Source organism: Eriocheir sinensis, chromosome 58 (genome assembly GCF_024679095.1).
Source record: "Eriocheir sinensis breed Jianghai 21 chromosome 58, ASM2467909v1, whole genome shotgun sequence".
Taxonomy (NCBI): domain Eukaryota; kingdom Metazoa; phylum Arthropoda; class Malacostraca; order Decapoda; family Varunidae; genus Eriocheir; species Eriocheir sinensis.
This window is the reverse complement of record NC_066566.1, coordinates 4979997-4998164: the sequence shown is the minus strand read 5'-3', so window position 1 is coordinate 4998164 and position 18168 is coordinate 4979997. Positions and strand designations below refer to the sequence as shown.

Here is an 18168-nt window from a genome sequence, read left to right as displayed (position 1 = left end):
GGGAAAATGTATTGTATGAGATATTCATAGAGAGTGAAGCGTTGGAGAAATGGAATAGACACTAGAGACGAGGTATGGGAGAATGTGTGCAGATATCCATATTAAGGACGGACAGGCAGGTGTGGAAATTAAACATAGAAACCAGTGCTAAATCATTAAAGGGTGTTAGACGTTTTCCTGACAAATTCCCCTCTTTCCTCATGCACATCCTGTATATTAACCCGGTGTGGCAGATCATGTATTTAAAGGCCTCTATGAATTAATGAGAAAAAAAATTAATACCATGCAAATCATTTCATAATATATATCAAAGCATTTGTGATCAGTTCATGCACCTATTTGGGGTTTATATCAAGGCACAAATTTGGCTCGTCGTTGCTACACTAAGAAGAGCCCAGTTTCTTCATGTCTCAACGGGTCTTTACTAGGGTTTGTCATGGAGGTCTTGATGAATCCTTAAACTATGCTTCTACCAGGCAAAAGTAGTAAGAAACAATAAGAAGAAAGGCAGGCTAGAACTGAAGGAGGAGCAAGATCAAATGAATTACTGGGGGTGTTGAAGATGTGAGCAGTCTGAATGATGAACATTTATTAAGCTATATTAAGAAAAGACAGACCAAAGGATGAGGGGAAGAAAACTAACATGTTGAGTCTCCACGAGGAAATCAAGTCAGCTGGCCAATGGAAATGTCAAAGAGATTATGCCCAGAGGAGTTTGGACCCCCGCCTCCTTCCTGTGTGAGGCCAATGTAAATGATAAAAGTAAATATGTATTAGTGTAATAAATGTAAATAAGACATAGGTGCTAAAAGTATGTAAAGCAATCAGTTTGTCGGTGGAAGGAGGCAGAAATAGAAGTCAAGTAGAAAGAGAGGACGTGGAGTCGTTGCTGGTACAGGTGGAACATGAAGGGATCGAGCGAGATTATACAGCAGGGACACGTAAAAGGAGGACAGCGGGTAATCTAATGTCGAGGTCCGCAGCATGTGATGATCAGCAAGGAGACACACGAGGAGGCCGAGGGAAGAGAGTATGCAGGACACAGGATGGAGGTGAAGGGGATGCAGAGGCAGAAACCTAATGAGGGATGAGGGTGGACTATCAGGGATGTATAGTGGAGCAGGACAGGAGGTGTGCAAACGCATAACTCAGGATGAGCGAGAAACGACGGAGAAAAATAATGGAACAAATAGATCAAAGTACACGGGGTAGTGAAGGGAGATGTAGGGCAGCTTTGAGGATAAGGATGGACTGCAGGGACGGAGAGTGAAGGAAGGACATGGCGCAAAAATCAGGATGCAATAGAAAATATATATCTGGCAAGGAGAATTGTAGTTCGTTAACACATATTATGACTTGCAGTTAAAAAGAAGAAAATAAAAGAATAGGAAAAAACAGTATATTCAAGTATATAACGTAGTTCACAATATATTAGTGACCAATTCAAATAAATGAATGAAAATACAGTATTTGTAATACCTTCCTTTCTTGCATTATCACTCAACACTGCAACACCCATGACCCTCATCCATGCAGTCCTTTCCTTCTTCCTCTCTTCAACAATCAGTGTCCCTTTATTTCCTCCCTTCTCATTTTTTCTCCTTCTCCTCAGTCCCTTCCATCTCCTTTCCCATGCCATCACCCCACAAATTCCACAAACCCAATCTAACTCACCTAGCCCAGTCACAGTCAGCCCCTAAAGTTATACGCAGCAACTTTTCTCCCTCCTTTTACTCGCCCGTCCTTCCCACCTTCTTTCTCCATGCCATCACCATCACTAGACCCACACACCCAATTAACTCACCTAGCCCAGTCACAGCCTTCTTCCAATCCTCTATCTAAAGTTATAGGCAGTAACCTTTTCTCCCTCCTTTTACCTCGCCCCAGTCCCTTCCTACCTCTTTCTCCCATGCCATCACCATCACCAGACCCACAAAACCCAATTAACTCACCAAGTCTAGCCAGCTCTTTCCAATCCTCTATCTAAATATAGGCAGCAATCCTTCTGCCCTCCTTTACTTGCTATCCCCAGCCCATTCCTACCTTTCTTTCCCATGTCACCACAACCAGACCCACAGACCCAATTAAGCAACCTAACCCAGTACCAGGTCTTTTCAACTTCTCTCTAAAGTTACAGGCACCAATCCATTTCTCCTTATTTTGCATCATCCCTCAGTCCCTCCTTCCTTCCTCCTTCCTTCTAATGCCATTATCACCAGACCCATATCCACATTCATCCACTCCATCAGTAACAGCACTTTAATTCGCTCCACTACATACAGCAACTCACATTCACCGCTCCTCCCTGCACCGCCCCTGTCCTTCCTTTCTCTACCCCGAACGCCATCAGCCAGCCAGTGTAGTCAACGCAGCACTGTAGTCCCTTCCGCCGCCCTTTCTCACACGGGAAGAAAGTGAGCGTTGCATGCAGACCAGACGGTGACACTCGGGCAGTAGTAGTTGCATGGTGGCGAATAATTCTCTCTCTCTCTCTACGATACATTACAGACCACTACCATCCGTTTGTGCCTGGCCCATCTCTCTCACACACAGCACACACACACACACACACACACACAAGGATATAAGAAGACTGTAAGAGACTCACACACACACACACACACACACACACACACACAGTTATTCGGTGTGTGTGTGTGTGTGTGTGTGTGTGTGTGTGTGTGTGTGTGTGTGTGTGTGTGTGTGCCGGGAATATAAAAGCGCCGCGCACGGAGCCACCACTCAGGATAATAATGTTGGTGGTTTTCGATTATCTACGACGCGTTGAACAAACACGAAGATAACCTCTCGTCGACGGCCGCCCAAAACAAACTTTCACCCCGAGCCTCCAACATAGAAATGAAGAAATACTAAGCAAGCAAATAGATAAATACGTGATAGGAATTAACTCAAAGATAAATCATAACTATCAAATACAGTATGTCCTCTTATCAGCTTGTAATCATCTATTTAAAAGTTATATATGTACAACTAACACTGTACTGATTCATATAAGAGTGAGAGTGAACTTCCAACACAGAAATTAAGAAATACAAAACACAGACAAATAAATACCTACATAAAACAGAAAATTAGTAGAAACACAAATAAACTAACAGGTAAATCCCTTTCTGTTATTAGCTGGTACCTATCTTAATGTTTTCTGTATATAAACAACAATGTGTACTTATCCAAGAGAGAGAGAGAGAGAGAGAGAGAGAGAGAGAGAGAGAGAGAGAGAGAGAAGGTGAACGGATGAATGGGTGAGTGAATGGAGGGAGAGGGCAGGAGACAGGGAGGGAGGAGGAGGAGAGGATTGAGGAAGCACACCTCATTGCGTGGAGGTGAGAAGAGAGAGAGAGAGAGAGAGAGAGAGAGAGAGAGGAGAGGTCAGAAAGGGAAAGGAGGAAAAAGAGCGGGGTAGAGGGGAAAAGGGTGGGACGAGAATGAGAAGAGTGAAGAGGAGAAAAAAGAGAGAGAGTGAGAGAGTTGTAGAAGGGGAAAAAGAGAGGGCAATCAAGTGGTTTTAAGGGCAAGGGAATGAGGAAAGGTGAGGTCAGAAAGGGAAGGGAGGAAAAAGAGCGAGAATGAGAATGAAGAGGAGAAAAAGAGAGAGTGGTAGAAGGGGAAAAGAGAGGGGAATAAAGTGGTTTTAAGGGCAAGGGAATGAGGAAAGGTGAGGTCAGAAAGGGAAGGGAGGAAAAAGAGCGAGAATGAGAATAGTGAAGAGAGGAGAAAAAAGAGAGAGAGAGTGGTAGAAGGGGAAAAAGAGAGGGGAATCAAGTGGCTTTAAGGGCAAGGGAATGAGGAAATGTGAGGTCAGAAAGGGAAGGGAGGAAAAAGAGCGAGAATAAGAAGAGTGAAGAGAGGAGAAAAAAGAGAGAGAGAGAGTGGTAGAAGGGGAAAAAGAGAGGGGAATCAAGTGGCTTTAAGGGCAAGGGAATGAGGAAATGTGAGGTCAGAAAGGAAGGAGGAAGAAAAGAGCGAGAATAAGAAGAGAAGAGAGGAGAAAGAGAGAGAGAGAGTGTAGAAGGGGAAAAAGAGAGGGAATCAAAGAGGAGAGAGAGAGAGAGAGAGAGAGAGAGAGAGAGAGAGAGAGAGAGAGAGAGAGAGAGAGAGAGAGAGAGAGAGAGAGAGAGAGGGCATTATTTACTTTACAAAAGCCATCTTCAAACAGCAAACAGACAGACAAAGCAATAAATGACAGACAGACACAATTAAAAATTCATAAAACACACACACACATTTAGATACACCACCTCACCACCAGTTTATATTACCAGTGGCTGACAAAATAAATACTTATGAAACTTCAAACTCAACTATTTAACTTGTTTTTGTTATGTAGCCTGCTGTAAAACGCTTAGAGTAACTGCCGGCGTGTCTAATCTATTTTTTCCCTCCGATAACCTGCTGAGAAAAGGCCAACCAGGTGAGTAACAGGTAGGTAACACACACACACAAACACACACACACATCATCCCATCACACAAAAAATAGCCTACATATGATAGGCTAATAATAACAATAGTAAAGTCTAACCTTTTTAACTCGTCACTCCCCTCTTATTCTTCACAAGTTAAGCGCCTGACACCTTTGGACAGACACCCTTTGTTGGAACGTCTAAAGGTGGTGCAAGAGACAGGCTCATCCGAGGATCAACACAAATCTATATCAGTCTACGTTGTCATGTGCAAGCTCCTTTGACGTGATAGAAAGCCTGCTGCTACGCTTAGAACACTACGTCTATTTTCATTTTGTATTATTTTTTTATTGTTTATCTTTCGCTCTCTGATAAGAAGTGCGTATACTACTGATAACGGCTCAACCCAGGACGAAGGGTGGTTGGTGGAGCTTCAGTTTATACTCAGTGTTTTTATTTAATGGTTTTGTGATTCCTTTTATACCACTGATGTGAGGTGTGAAGATGACTGTGAGTGGAGAGGGTATATGTATGTGTGTGGGGGGGGCTGTGTGTGTGTGTGTGTGTGAGTGTGTGTGTGTGTGATGAAAAAATGCGTAGGTGAGTACGAAATATATCTTCCCTTATCTTACTTATTATCAACTGTCGTTATTTTTCATTACAAATATCTATTTTTACCACACACTGACATGAATGAATAAATTAGATGGGCAGATAAGGTGTACTACAATGACCTTTCCTCTGCAGCTCTCACCAGGTAGCTAATTAATATTCATCATAATGCCATTCAGGAACATCTTTTTTAAACGACTTGACTTTATGGTTATAGGTATTTCCAGTTCTGAGCCTAGTGATCATTTATGAAGCACCCGTATCCAAGTAGCAATTTATGAGTAATAGTCACTGAAATTATATTATGTAAAAATAAACATGTATTATATTAAGTAAATTGATCTCTAGACAACTAAACCAAGCAGGATATTGTAGAAGGAACAGATGACCGACATAAGAATTTTGAAATTTAATCAGAACGGCAGGTGCAGTTTAGCTAAGGCTTCCATATATGAAAGGCACATACGCATTTGATAGGTCTGTTATATATTTCCATACGCACCATATTAACTCATAAATTTGACAAGGCATCTGCACCAAAGGAAAAACACTCTACAATGCAACAACCCTGCACTAACCCTCTTGTGTGATCCTCTGCGCCGCCGCCTCAGAACTGAACAAACGGTGCGCTGCTGGGACAAAAGACCTCACCTATTTATCTATTGTCCACCACGCATGCGCAACTGGGGAATACCCGGGAACATGAATTTAACTCTGAATGGCAGGATAGAACAGAAACAGGTCAGTTAGGCAACGATTAGCATCCGCAGGAACTTGGGTAGATCTTCCCATTCCTATTCGTCATGCTCCCTCTCAGGCGTAATTTACCAAGGTGAGGCGGCCTATTATTTTCTGCATTTCCTGATTTCTTGCTCATCCTAGTTTTGTCCAGCATGATGTTTGAGTAGTTGATATTGCCAACAAAAACACCAATTGCGGGCCAAACAAGCAGAAGCGAGTGAACATCGAAACGTGGGGTAATTCTTTAAAAAGTCTCTACTCGTTTGTATAAATCTCTTCTCTTGATGAAAAGTGTTTCTGTGATGTTTGTGCCGTGTGCAGAAGACAAAATGGGACAAATGAAACTGATAGCGGTGAGAAGCAGAAAAAAGTAAGCAAGTTGAACCTCTCTCTACGACTTATTTTGCGGCTACCGAAATGGTTCTACTAACACCCGCCTGCTGCAATTACCTTACGCTGCTGACCTGTTGCCTCTCTGCTGCCTGGGGCTGAGCTGCTTGTCTCCATACCTACAGTGAACAGGACCCACGTGCATTCTGAACGGGATTGAAAAAAATTCCCTGCTTTGGCCTTTACATTAGGTGCATTTGTAGGTGGTAGTTTTATTTTATTTTATTTTACTTGACAAGCGCTAGTATGGTTTGCAGCTCAAGCGAGATGAGATAAAACCATAACTGCTATTTGGGGTGGTGTGATGTGCGGCGGACTGTATACTAAAGGGAAGGAAAAAGAGATGTCTCGGAAGGCTGAACCCCTGACCAACAGTTTGGTGACTATGGACGGACCGTCACTGTATGCTGAGCAGACGAGCTGAAATAGTTTATTGATCAAAACGATTTTTATTTGGCAATTAGTATACTGTATCCTCAGTGGCTGGGTTACTGTTTTTGAAGCGATAGGTTGCCTATCCTTAGTGATGATGGATTTTCTTTGCGGCGATAGCTTAACGCTACATATGGCAGTGATGATTCTATTTACTAAACGTTGATGGGTCACTATTTAGTGGCAAATGGGTGTTGTCTGTGGTGTGAATGGATTTACTATTTTAACGGCGATAGTCTTCGCTTTTCGATGTGTCACTATTTGATAATAACTTTTGTCCTTAGTCTCCTGACACGTGGAAGCTTGTCATGCAGAGGCCTTGGAATACTTTTTGGCTGTCCCGCAATGCAAGTCAAGAATGTAGATTGAAACGCTAAGTGGTCTTTCCAGAAGCCGCAGTGGTGGGGCTAGTGAATGTAGCTTTTATTTTCAGCCAGACAGCACTTTGTTGATTGTGGTTTACCTTAAATTCAACACCATTCTGCTATACTTCTTCAGAATTGTGCGATGTGCGGTGGGCTAACGCCATATTCCGCCCGGTATTTTCGCTTTCTCTACGAGGGATGAGCAGGATAGAACACTTCCGGCTGGTCACCAAAAACCAGCTCAGCTCAGACCAGCATAGCTCTTAGCCTGGTGCCTGGCCGCTGGCCTGCATTCACCTCAGTCTTCCAAGTAGTAGCGCTCTTTTACTAATCTTACATTATGACCTTTTCTTTCTTTTCTTTTGCATATGGCATATTATAAACAAGTTATTGCCCAACATAAACTATATATTTTTATTCTGTGATGATTAATTTTTGCATGATTCTTAACATTTGTCTCAAAATCAACACCATACAGTCTGGCTCTGTATTTATGGGGCATTCACTTGTGTTGTTGGTCATGACAAGGAGTCTTCAAATCGGATACAACTTGAAATGTGCGCCGCCATCCTCAGCCTTCTCCGGGAGGTGGTGCTACAAGATTCCCTACAACCGGAACAGGCGTCAAGCGAGAACTGCCAGTGGGGAACCAGACTGAACCAGCAGCCACACCCTAAGCAGCCGCCATACAACGCCCAGAATTGCTCACCACCTGCACCACTGCAGACTTTCCCCAGGTCATGGAATGAGCTGGCATGACTAGTGAGGATCTCTTGGTGTGTTCTTACCTATGACTGTTCACATGATGTTTCAAAACATAGTGACCTGATTAGTATGGAACCCCATTTTGCTGACTGCCTGCTGGTGGATGGCACTTCAGCCAGTCCACTTAACCCTCTTCACTTCCAGCGTAGGAGTCCGGCCAGCATCACTGCATGGAAGGGTTCTCTTCTGACCTCTTAAATGGAAGAGGAATTTAGAGAGATGAGAGGTTTAGAAGAGGATTAATCTCTATCCATTTCCTTCTTGACTCTTTCTATGCTGTGGCGCGGCGTCTAAAATCTGGATGGAAAGGGTTACAACAGTGTTGGGCGGCTCATAACCTTGAGGTTCTACCATCCACTCAAATTTGTTAAATATTTGCCCTTTATCCTCTGCTAGAATTAATGACAAAACTAAATTATTCTCTCAGCCAAAAGGTTGAGAAACTGATTCTCTTGTTTTTTCATGAATATCAGTTAACTCATGTTCAGACTGTTTACTTTCAATTTCTAAGTTAGAATATTAACACTCATCCAGCATGATAGGATCTGATTGAGTTTTTTTAACTTTTGCCAAAACCTTGAAACTTAAAGAGACCAAACAGGTATACACTGAGGCTGCCGTGCCTCCTGAGTAGGGAAGTAGTGGCTCAGGCTCCTTTAGCTGGATGATAGTCTGGTCAGGCCATGTCCACTAGCTCTCGAGGGCTCAGTCAGCCAAAAATGCATAAATATAAGCAACAGAAAAAAGTGGAATAGTATTGGGATTTGTTTGACAGGATTATGCATTGAAAAGTGCTGGGTATAAAAGCAATAAATTAGTGTGAGGTTTCCTAAGATCTGTTCAGACCATTGTTGGCTCTCCTTTGGACTTCCAGATGGTGGGAGGGAGAGGTGCACCCAGTGTGGGGGTTGGAGGTGCTTAACGTGGTGGCGTGCCTCACTTGGCCTGATGTCACTTTATTCCTTGTTTTATTATATTCAGGAATGCTTTAAGATATTTAAAGTAGAAGTTGATAGTTGTACTTGCTCCTCTATTTATCGAGTCTGATGGCCCTGGAAGTTCACAAGGACAGCTTCTAAGAATTCTAGCAGGCTGAGTCCTTAGTAGCCTGAGTGAGCTGCATAGCTCAAAATTCAGGCCAAATGATTCTTGTAGCATCTAGTTAGGGGTCCACAAGGACAAGTTTACACCATGATCACAACCACCTTTTAGTAAGAATCCAATAAAAGATTTTTATCATATTAGTTATTCTGCATTTGTAGAATATTTTATTGTAATATGTATCTGAGTGTTATTTAAAAAGTATAGCAGATTTTTAAGAGAAATATTTCTATGTTTAAAGAAGACAAATTGCCATGCGAGGGGTGTATTGTGAATACAGAGTGAAGTGCAGAATATATGGGTTGTTTCCTCTGTCCCAGTTATGTTCCTAGTTAGTGTACTGGTCTTTTGTACATTTCCTTTGATGTGCCTGTAGACCAATATTGTTTGTGTGATTGGCTTTTTTTCTGAGTCACGATATTTACTCAAGAAAGGTTCATGAATATTGAGTTGGGTTTAAAGATGCAAAGGAAATTATATTCTAATAAATAATACTTTTATGGATTTCCTTTAGATATTTAACATTAATTAGCAAAATAATGCATTGTTATTTCTTAAAAGAATGTAAAAACATGAGAAATGTAACTTTTCCTCTCAAAAGCACCTTAATTGTATAAAATTTTGACAACCATCTTTTGTATTACATACACAGCATCATCAACACTGATATTTCACTCTACAGGCTGTTTAAATAGTATTATGCTTACCAAAACTATATATGCATAGTCATTCATATTAATAAGAAAACTAGACCTGAGAGTAGTTTAAGAAGCCAGTACCATTGTCATGTTTCATGTGAGCCATTAATAGGTAATACTAGTTCCTATCTGGACTACAGGAAAGTTTAGTTATCCAAAACAGCATTAGATCCATTTCTGTCCTGATCAGCATATTTTTCAGGTAGTCAGATCAACTATAAATGCTTTGTACACAACTGAGTAATATCAGATTTCTGTTCAGGCTACTGAGATTCTATGACCAATGTAATTTTGCAGTAACAGGCTTTTACTGTTCTTGAGTCCAGTTACCATTGGGGTCACAGTCCAGCTGCCAGTGATCACACTTCTGCTGATGGAACTCACGCCTGGTAAATAGTATGCCATGGTAGCCAGTCATGTTACCAGTGGGGCAACAGTCCAGCTGCTAAAGTCACAGCTCAGCTGCCATCCGCTTATAAATGTCAAGAACCAGAATCATACCGTGTATTTCTCACAGAACAGCTGAATTATTCGTAATGGTGGATCAGTTCTGTTCTTCTTTATGCCACAACACCCAAGTTGAGAACTCAGGCTAATAAGGGTCACTTTTTACAAGTCTGCAAACCAGAATCCACTCTCACCTACAAAGCTCCAGGTGATCGGTATTGGTTAGGGCTGAGTGTTACAGTATTACTTTTGTGCTTCAGAGCTGCCATGTTGACCTCGGCAAGTGTGTCTAGACTGTTGACGCTGACACCACTCAGTATCTTTGGGGCAGCCAGGAGCTGAAGGTCAGATTCAGCTCAGAGAGACTTGGATAAGTACTAACTGACCTCTGTCCAGCTCCAGCATCACCTCCTCAAGACCCCAGGAGAGCCCTTACTGCCAGGGGAGCCCACTGACTTCCTGCTGTGAGAGGCGGAGGCATGGCGTGTTTGTGCAACTGGTCAAGCCGCTTGGCTGCACATTTTTGTGGCACTTGTCAACCTCCTGATAGCCCAGGTTGCATGGAGGTCAGGGTCAGGTGTGTGGAGCCCTTGGTGATGTGCTGCAGGTCAGGAGCCTGGTGGAGCAGGTTGGTGAGTGAGGCCATGAGGCCGCTGAGGGGAGCGCCACCACTTTGCGGCAGTTGTTCAGTGTGGTCTAGGTGGGTTAGGGTCTAACTGGAGGTTTGATCACATGGTACAGATGCTTCTCACTTGCCACTCTCACTCTGCATCACCTCTTGTGGTGATTTTTTCATCACCTGCTTTATGTCATCAGGTGTATTTTCATCCTGAGAAACGATATGGACTTGATTTTCCAAATGCCTGAGAATTTCTAGCTTGTTGATTCTTCTCAAATTTACCATCAGAGGTTTGTGCTTCCTGGGTTTAATGCAAATTGTCTGTTGTGTGGCGGGTAGGCCTGTGGCACCCTCCTGTGGTTTACCTTCTCCTGCCTTGGTTTGCAGCTTTGTTGCCTGCCACCAGGGACATCATTTTCATCACTCCTCAAGTGAGAGTCCTGCATCATTTCTAAGAGTCTCTCCTCAGATTTGGATGGATCCACAGCTTGCTGCTTGTAGACTTTGGCACCTGCTGGACTCATAAAAGCTACACTTTGTTCTTTGCCCTTTAAGCATTGGTCACCTGTTTGGTTTCCTCTCTTAGCATGGTAATTCTGAGTGACTGGTGGCCTGTGGTCAGCAATATCTTCACTGCTTGATGAGTGGCAACTTCTGGTCTCATTCCTCTGATGAACTGGGGAGTGAAACCTGTAACTCCTAGACCTTCTGTCTGCATGATTGTGGTGACGAGGAGGACTCATGTGATGAGGGACAGGCACGTGAACCTGGAGGAGAGAGGTAAACCCCCTTGGCACTGGAGAAGACTGCTGGCTCTTGGGAGGTGGAGGGCTAGAGGATTGGGGTCGTCTGAGGCGGCGAGGCAGCGTGGCAGACCGAGGAGTCCACTGGGAGGCTGACCAGTGCCAGGCTTTGACCTCATTCTGCTGTGGAATCATAATTTTAAATGTTACAATCATGAATACCTACCTGATCTCACTAGCATATTCTTTTGGTACAGATTCAAGCAGTGATTTAGAAGAGATAAGAAATTTAATAAGTCCAGTTAGTGCAAAAGAGATAGGGAGAAAGTAATGCATAGTACATAATGATACATTTTGTGATTACCATGTCTAATTATGACAGAGTTAAGGGAAAACATAATTTTACAGGTTAAGGGGTAACTTTAGGCTGAACTAAGCACACAGCTATCTCCTCAGGCCAGGAGAACTGGGGAAACAAGGAACATGAACTGTGATAATCCAAATGTGAGTCACCTTGGCTTTTTACACACCTATTACCTAAATGCAAAAATAAAAAGAGAGTTCTGAAGAAATGAAGACTGATGTCCCTGCCTATGCTTCAAAGCAACCTTAGCAAACACCTGGAATGACTCACCTGTGTGGAGGTCTGGACGGCAACGGAGTGAAGGTGAATGACAGGGCCTGGCTGTCATTCCACCGTGGGGGAATCTGGGCAGCGAAGGAAGCAATGCGGCCGGGCCGAACTGAGCAGCTTGCTAAACATTGACCCTCGCTCCCCTGGCAAATAAGCAAGCAAGCTTAAGTTTATGTTTTCCTGATATGATCCCTTAAACTGCTTAAGGATATTAATTATTTCCATCTTTCTATAAATACTTAACAAAACCAACTTCCAGAACATGACCTTGATCTAAAGCTACTTCTTCTTTGACCCTTTCCTTTCTATGACAGCACTGTTAAACACATGCTTCAAGCACCATGTTCACCAAGACATCTGGAGGGTTGGAAGAAAGGAAAGGAAAAGGAAGAAAATAGAAAGTAAGTACAAAGAGGAGGAAAAAAGCTGCAATACAGAGAAGTAAGAAAAAAAGTGAGTGGAGGATGATGAAGATATCAGTTCCTATAAGTTAAACCTTGACCAGGCAAAACACACCTCTGATACTGATGTCAGAGAAGTTTAGTGCCTGGTAGGTGTGGACAGTGGTGGTGGCAGCAGCAGCAGCAGCAGCAGCAAGGTGGGTGGCCAGGATGGAGGCCCTGGCGGGGGACAGCCGGAGGGAGGCAGCACGGCCAGCGTTGTGGTGGTGACGGTGGTGGTTGGTGTACAATGGGTGGTGATCTATGTGCTCTGTGTCTGAGGAAGCCTTTGTCTTCATGCCACTCCCTCCACCTTGAAAGTATTAGAATTTGTGTTACAAACAAATTAATAGTTTTTAACTCAAAACATCGCCTCATGATGAACTTCTAATTAGACATATTAAACAACTGAAATCTTCCAAATGCCATGTATTTACTGTACACTTTCATTCCAAAACTTTGAGTATAGCTGTCACTCTTGTAAACCTACTTCAGTTCAGCTATTCTACATCCTCCACCTGGTAGCTACCTTTGAATCATTTACCTGGCAGTGTGGGGGCGATGACTCTGTCTGAGGACTGAGCAGCCCCAGTGATGAGCTCTGCCAAGTCAGTCTGGGCAGCAGAGGTCATCATGCCATCCCTCATCATGACAGGGGAGGTAGCTGAAGGGGGAGCAGCTGGAGGGGCGAGGAAGGGGCGGTAGGTGCCTGGCTGAACGATGCCATAGGTGGTGCCTGTGTAGTACACTTTGCACTGCTGGATGAGGCTGGAGAGAATGGCATGCACATGGGAAGGAACAGGAGGCATCATAGTGGGGAAAGACACCTCCAGGGCCTCCCTCACAGCCTCAGCCCCAGCTTTGCAGCCATCACGGGTGAGGTGGTGCACCACCCAGCAGAGCGCGTCAGCCAAGGGCGTGAACTGTCCCTGAGGCACCACAGCCACACTCAAGCCCTGCACCTCTCCTGTTAGGGTTGGTTGCAAGATCTATGAGCTTACTGATTCTTAATGTATTGTCATTAGAATTGTATACTTGGGACAGATATTTAGAATCATTTGGTTATAATGACACTACTTGTAACATCTTACTTTTTAGGAAGGTTCTCAAATAGCTCAACTGTACTATATTTCCAAACATTTCTCCTTCTCAGTTAATATAACATATATCCAACAAAAATGCCCCTAAAAATACTCTGTGAGATGTGCTCACCTAGCATGGTTAGTGAATAGCCTGAGGGAGCGGCAAGCAGTGACCTGGACCATGCCAAGGAAAGGGTGGCCAGCGCGTTGGCGGGTCCCCCCACCAACACCACGCCACCCACCAGGTGGCCCAAGTACTGCACAGCCTTGGCAGCCTCCACCAACTCCTTGTCCCAGGCACACTCCACATTAGCTGCCTGCCACACCTGAGGGGGGAGGAAACTGGTCAAATAAAAAGAAGTAAAAAAGGTACAATAGAAGTTTGATTATGGGGAGGAAGAAATGATGGATGGGCTATAAATGACACATATAAAGAAGGATGCTGGAAGCTATGAGTCAGAAATGGTATACAAAAAGAGGGATGTGGGATGCTATGCAATGGAAATTGTACACAAAAGAGAGGGATTTAGGAATATGAGCCATATGAGCAAGAGTGGTGGGATACATGCTTGCTGATAATGATAGGGAGGGAGAATGGGAGGGAGGGACAGGAAGGGTCACTCAAGAGACATAATGGCTTGATTGTCTGACTGATGGAGTATTAACAGTAGAGCAACAACAAAGGGTACAGCCGCCACACAACAGTCACACATTCACACTGCAAAATGGAGAATTGGCAAGGGAAAGTAGAAGAGATAAAATAGCAAAAGTATTCCTGAGGCCACTATACAATGCCAAGCTTCTGCAGAAATATGTAGAATAATATTATATTGTCAAAGAGATATTTATAGAAGGTAACGAAGGAATACAGCAGTAATTTAATAAAGCCTATGACAGAAGACAGCAAGGAAGATTATAAGGTCTGACGGTATTGGTGGTGGTAGGAATGGTAGTAGTAATGGTGATGGCATGGTAGCAGTTAGGTAATAATAAAAGTAAACAGGAAAAAAGCAACAAGCAGCATAATAACAGCAGTAACAGTACAGTGAAGTGATATACAGCATTGGGAGTCATGGCAAAGGCAATCCCACCATTCCATAAATGATCTTTACTCATGTAAGTCAAGCTCATAGGAGTCATATGAGGAGTAAGTTTAATCACCATGAAAATAAGTAGTCAAGTAAAAGTTGATCTCCCAAAACTGGCCAAGTAAAAAAAAAAAAAATACTCTTACACTATTTCTATGGTAATTTGATCTGATCACAAAATTATTTTTCATTGTAAGGGAGACGGACAAAAGGCAAAATGAAATAACAGAACAAACCCACAGTTGCAGACTTCATCAAAGAGAATAAAAATGATAGTGAAAGAATTATCTATTTTGGCTCAGGAAGTATGGATGCGGTCAATGTAGGTCATCTCTTGAATTGAATATTTGATCATACCTTAAAATTTCAGCTACATCCTTTCTGCTTTATAAGGAACTGCATGCTGAGGCCATTTACTATTTCCTTCTTTATCTTTGCCCAGTCTCATTTACTGTTAAAAAGTTACTCTGAAAGTCACTACACAGCAGCTGCCTCACCCTGAAGAGGTGGAGGCCATCCTGGAGGGCAGGAGTTGTGGCAGTTGTGGCAAGGTCATTGACAGGAGTGGCAGTGTCTCCACTACTGCTGTCACTGCTGACAGGCGAGGACACTAGGGACTCCTTCTTAAGCAGCTGCACTGCTAGACACCGATGGTGAATGAGCTTCCTCTCACCCATCTGTAGGAAAATTATTGGGATTAGATCTTCAGAACACATGGAACTATTCAAAATTAAACTATGTTAAGCAAAATAACAAATTAGATCAATCATCAAAAAGTCAAAACTGAAAGTAATTAAATGCACATCATCAATATGCTTACAGGGGCATAGATTGTGACCTCTATAAGTGGAGGTACATGGGGGTTGCAAGTTATATGTGGGAAGAGTCCAATGACTAGTTCCAATAAGTATATAATTTTACTTTCTCAGAATTGAATGTAGGGAAGGCGCAGCTCTACTCTGGGGGGTCCTGGGCCCCTCAAGCCTCCTACTCATAACTTTGTCATTGTATACAAATATATCAACTATTTTTGAAATGTTGAAAAACAGAACATTAAATAGGATGCTGCATTCTTCAAACTAGTACCGTACTAAATATGTAAGAATAAACTAAGACACAAAGGATGCTTAACTGTTCCAAAAATGATATTTGAGGTACATAGACAGTGTATCCTTTTAAGGGAAGAAAAAAAACTAAAGAAAAAAAAAGTCGGCACCGCCCCTGGCCAGCGCGGGCCGCCGGGGATTCTTGTGAGTAATCAAATCTTGCGGGAAGTCGGAGGCTGAGGGGCCACTCAAATTTCCTGGCTGTGATACATGACGCACTGTGCTGAGGGTCAGTGTGTCTCCGTGAGTCAGCACGCAGTCTCTCCACGTACTGTTACACTTTTCCTTCCGTGTGGGGCCCCTCGTTACTGTCACTCTCTCTCCCTGGGGCGGGGCGCTCACCCTGCGGGGAGACACCAGCCAGCACGCCCCGCAGCACCTGTACCAGCGTAACAACCTCCCTCCTACATTACTAAGGCATCGAGTAAACAAATGCATCCAATATATACGAGGAATCACATATATGAAGTAGAAACCCACGAAACGGAGCCAATAAAGAAGTTAGACCACAAATACCTTCACTCAAACCATCTTCGAGGCCCAATCGGGAGCATCTTCTGTCCACACTTTCCGCTATCTCGGGGCTACGGCGGCTTTCTCCTACTTCTCCAGCTTCATGCAGGCAGAGCTCACATGAAACGTTGTAGTTATTGTCTTGAGGCACTATTTTAGCCCCATCCTCGCCGCCTGTACAGGAATAACAGGCCGTCCACCGTTACTCTCCACCCGTGAACGACCCAAGAAGCACTGATTCCGTGTGACAGGTTCAGGAGGGAAAACTTATTGTACCCTCGAAGTAATTACAAAACTACTCCGCTACTATAAAGACTTTAGAATGAGCTTATTTCATGGGCTAAGTTTGTGTAAATCATTCCCTTTCATACCAGGGAGTGGGTGATGGTTGAAAATACACCTCGTGTTTTCCCACACCGTGCCAGAAACCCATTGATCTCGCCTCACTACCTTATGGAGCCAACTACCGCACTTTTGTTCCTTTTGTTTCGCTGCAGCTAACTTGACAGGGATCTATTCTGGCATTGATCTAGCTACAATTTATCCAGCTATCTGTGTATGTGTTCTGGTAACCGTAATTGTATCTTGCATTGTTTAGCTCAGCGATGTGTCCACTAAGATTTGCTCGTACGTCTGACACGATGCTGGCCGCGAGGGACGCCTCAGGGGAAAGACAACTTCCTTTTTTTTACTATCCCTTGCAACCCTCAGCTGGCCGGAAAGACGGCTTTACACATTCAGTCATGAACACTTAAATGCCTGTTATGCCAAAAGCTGATTGTTCATGGTTGTCAGGTTCTCCAGACACCATAAAAATAAAGTAAAATTTCGCGAATATCTCCGACGTGTGAGAGGACCACACCCACCACCGCCCCCCAGAGGCTGCACGTGGCTGTGTTGTCAATGACAGCCACAATGACCCCCATCTTCATAGTAACAATAAGCGTCATTATCACACAGTTACCATGCTAATCATATAATCTTCCCTGTGGACATATGCCTATACATGCACTTATTGCCCTCGTCTTCAAGTACACGGAAGAAGGGAATTAACTAATTACCTTACAATATGTTGCATCTTTATACTTTATTGTTGATTCATGTATTTATTCTAGACATGATACATAAACAACTTACTCGAAAATCACTTAATTGGCAGCTCAAGTGTACGTCTAGGAGTAAGGCCAACGTGTTATGTAACCATAAGCTCCTCATTGCCACACCTTCCTAGCAAGTTACAGTCCATGTATATATTGACCATTATAACTTGTTTGGAAATAATTATATATCATCAGTAACACAGTTTTCTATATCCAAACCAAGCTACGTAGGCCTATAGGCATTAGATGTGACGAAAAAATTCAGTTGTTCAATACGTATTTTTTTCGAACGTGACACAAGAAACATTCAGGTTATTAGAGTGGATGACATGGCAAAGCTCAACTATTTACTTACGAAATGTTTCTTTTATAATGCAAATGAGAAGGAAAATGGTAAATTGCGTACTATTATGCTGAAACGCCAATAATTTACGATGCAGATGTATTATAAGCCGGCCTACAGCCTACCAACAACAGTGGCAGACACTTTTATTTTAAGCCTACAAGTGAATAGAATTACACGTTTACCTTTATTTGTTGAAATTTAATCCCGAGCGCCGCAACCCGAGGGACCCGGTGGTGGAGGAATTCGCAACAGCAAAATAACTCGCAGAGAGAGGTCCAACTTGTTGACTTTTTAATATTGTTCTTTCACTCACCGCTATCGTTTACTTCTCCTGTTTCGGATCCTATACATGGTACAAACATCAGAGCAACACTTTTAATCAAGAGAAGCCTTTATAACAAACGAGTAGGGCAGATTTTAAAAAGAATTACCCCCACGTTGATTTTCACTTAGTATTTGCTTGTTTGGTCTGTTGGTCTGCTGTGTTGTTTTCTTGCTGGCAATATCAACCATCACAAAGATC

At 43.1% G+C, this 18168-nt stretch overlaps 2 protein-coding genes across 2 annotated transcripts in view; both read right to left on the bottom strand.

The window, feature by feature from the left end:
* Positions 1-9932, bottom strand: part of LOC126984985 (afadin-like) — a 96419-nt gene extending 86487 nt beyond the window's left edge. Inside the window, exon 1 of the mRNA XM_050839215.1 lies at positions 9858-9932. Within this exon, the coding sequence (XP_050695172.1) occupies positions 9858-9932 (75 nt within the window). The remainder of the gene's footprint in view (positions 1-9857) is intronic.
* Positions 9933-12081: 2149 nt separating this feature from the next.
* On the bottom strand, positions 12082-16976 carry LOC126984984 (uncharacterized; the record flags this gene model as incomplete). Its single annotated transcript, XM_050839214.1, has 7 exons — positions 16203-16976; positions 15959-16065; positions 15078-15257; positions 13623-13818; positions 12955-13377; positions 12487-12723; positions 12082-12113 (listed from the first exon to the last, which is right to left on the bottom strand). Coding segments are annotated over exons 3-7 (1068 nt in total), but the record flags the coding sequence as incomplete, so codon positions are not given.
* Between the last annotated feature and the right edge of the window lie 1192 nt (positions 16977-18168).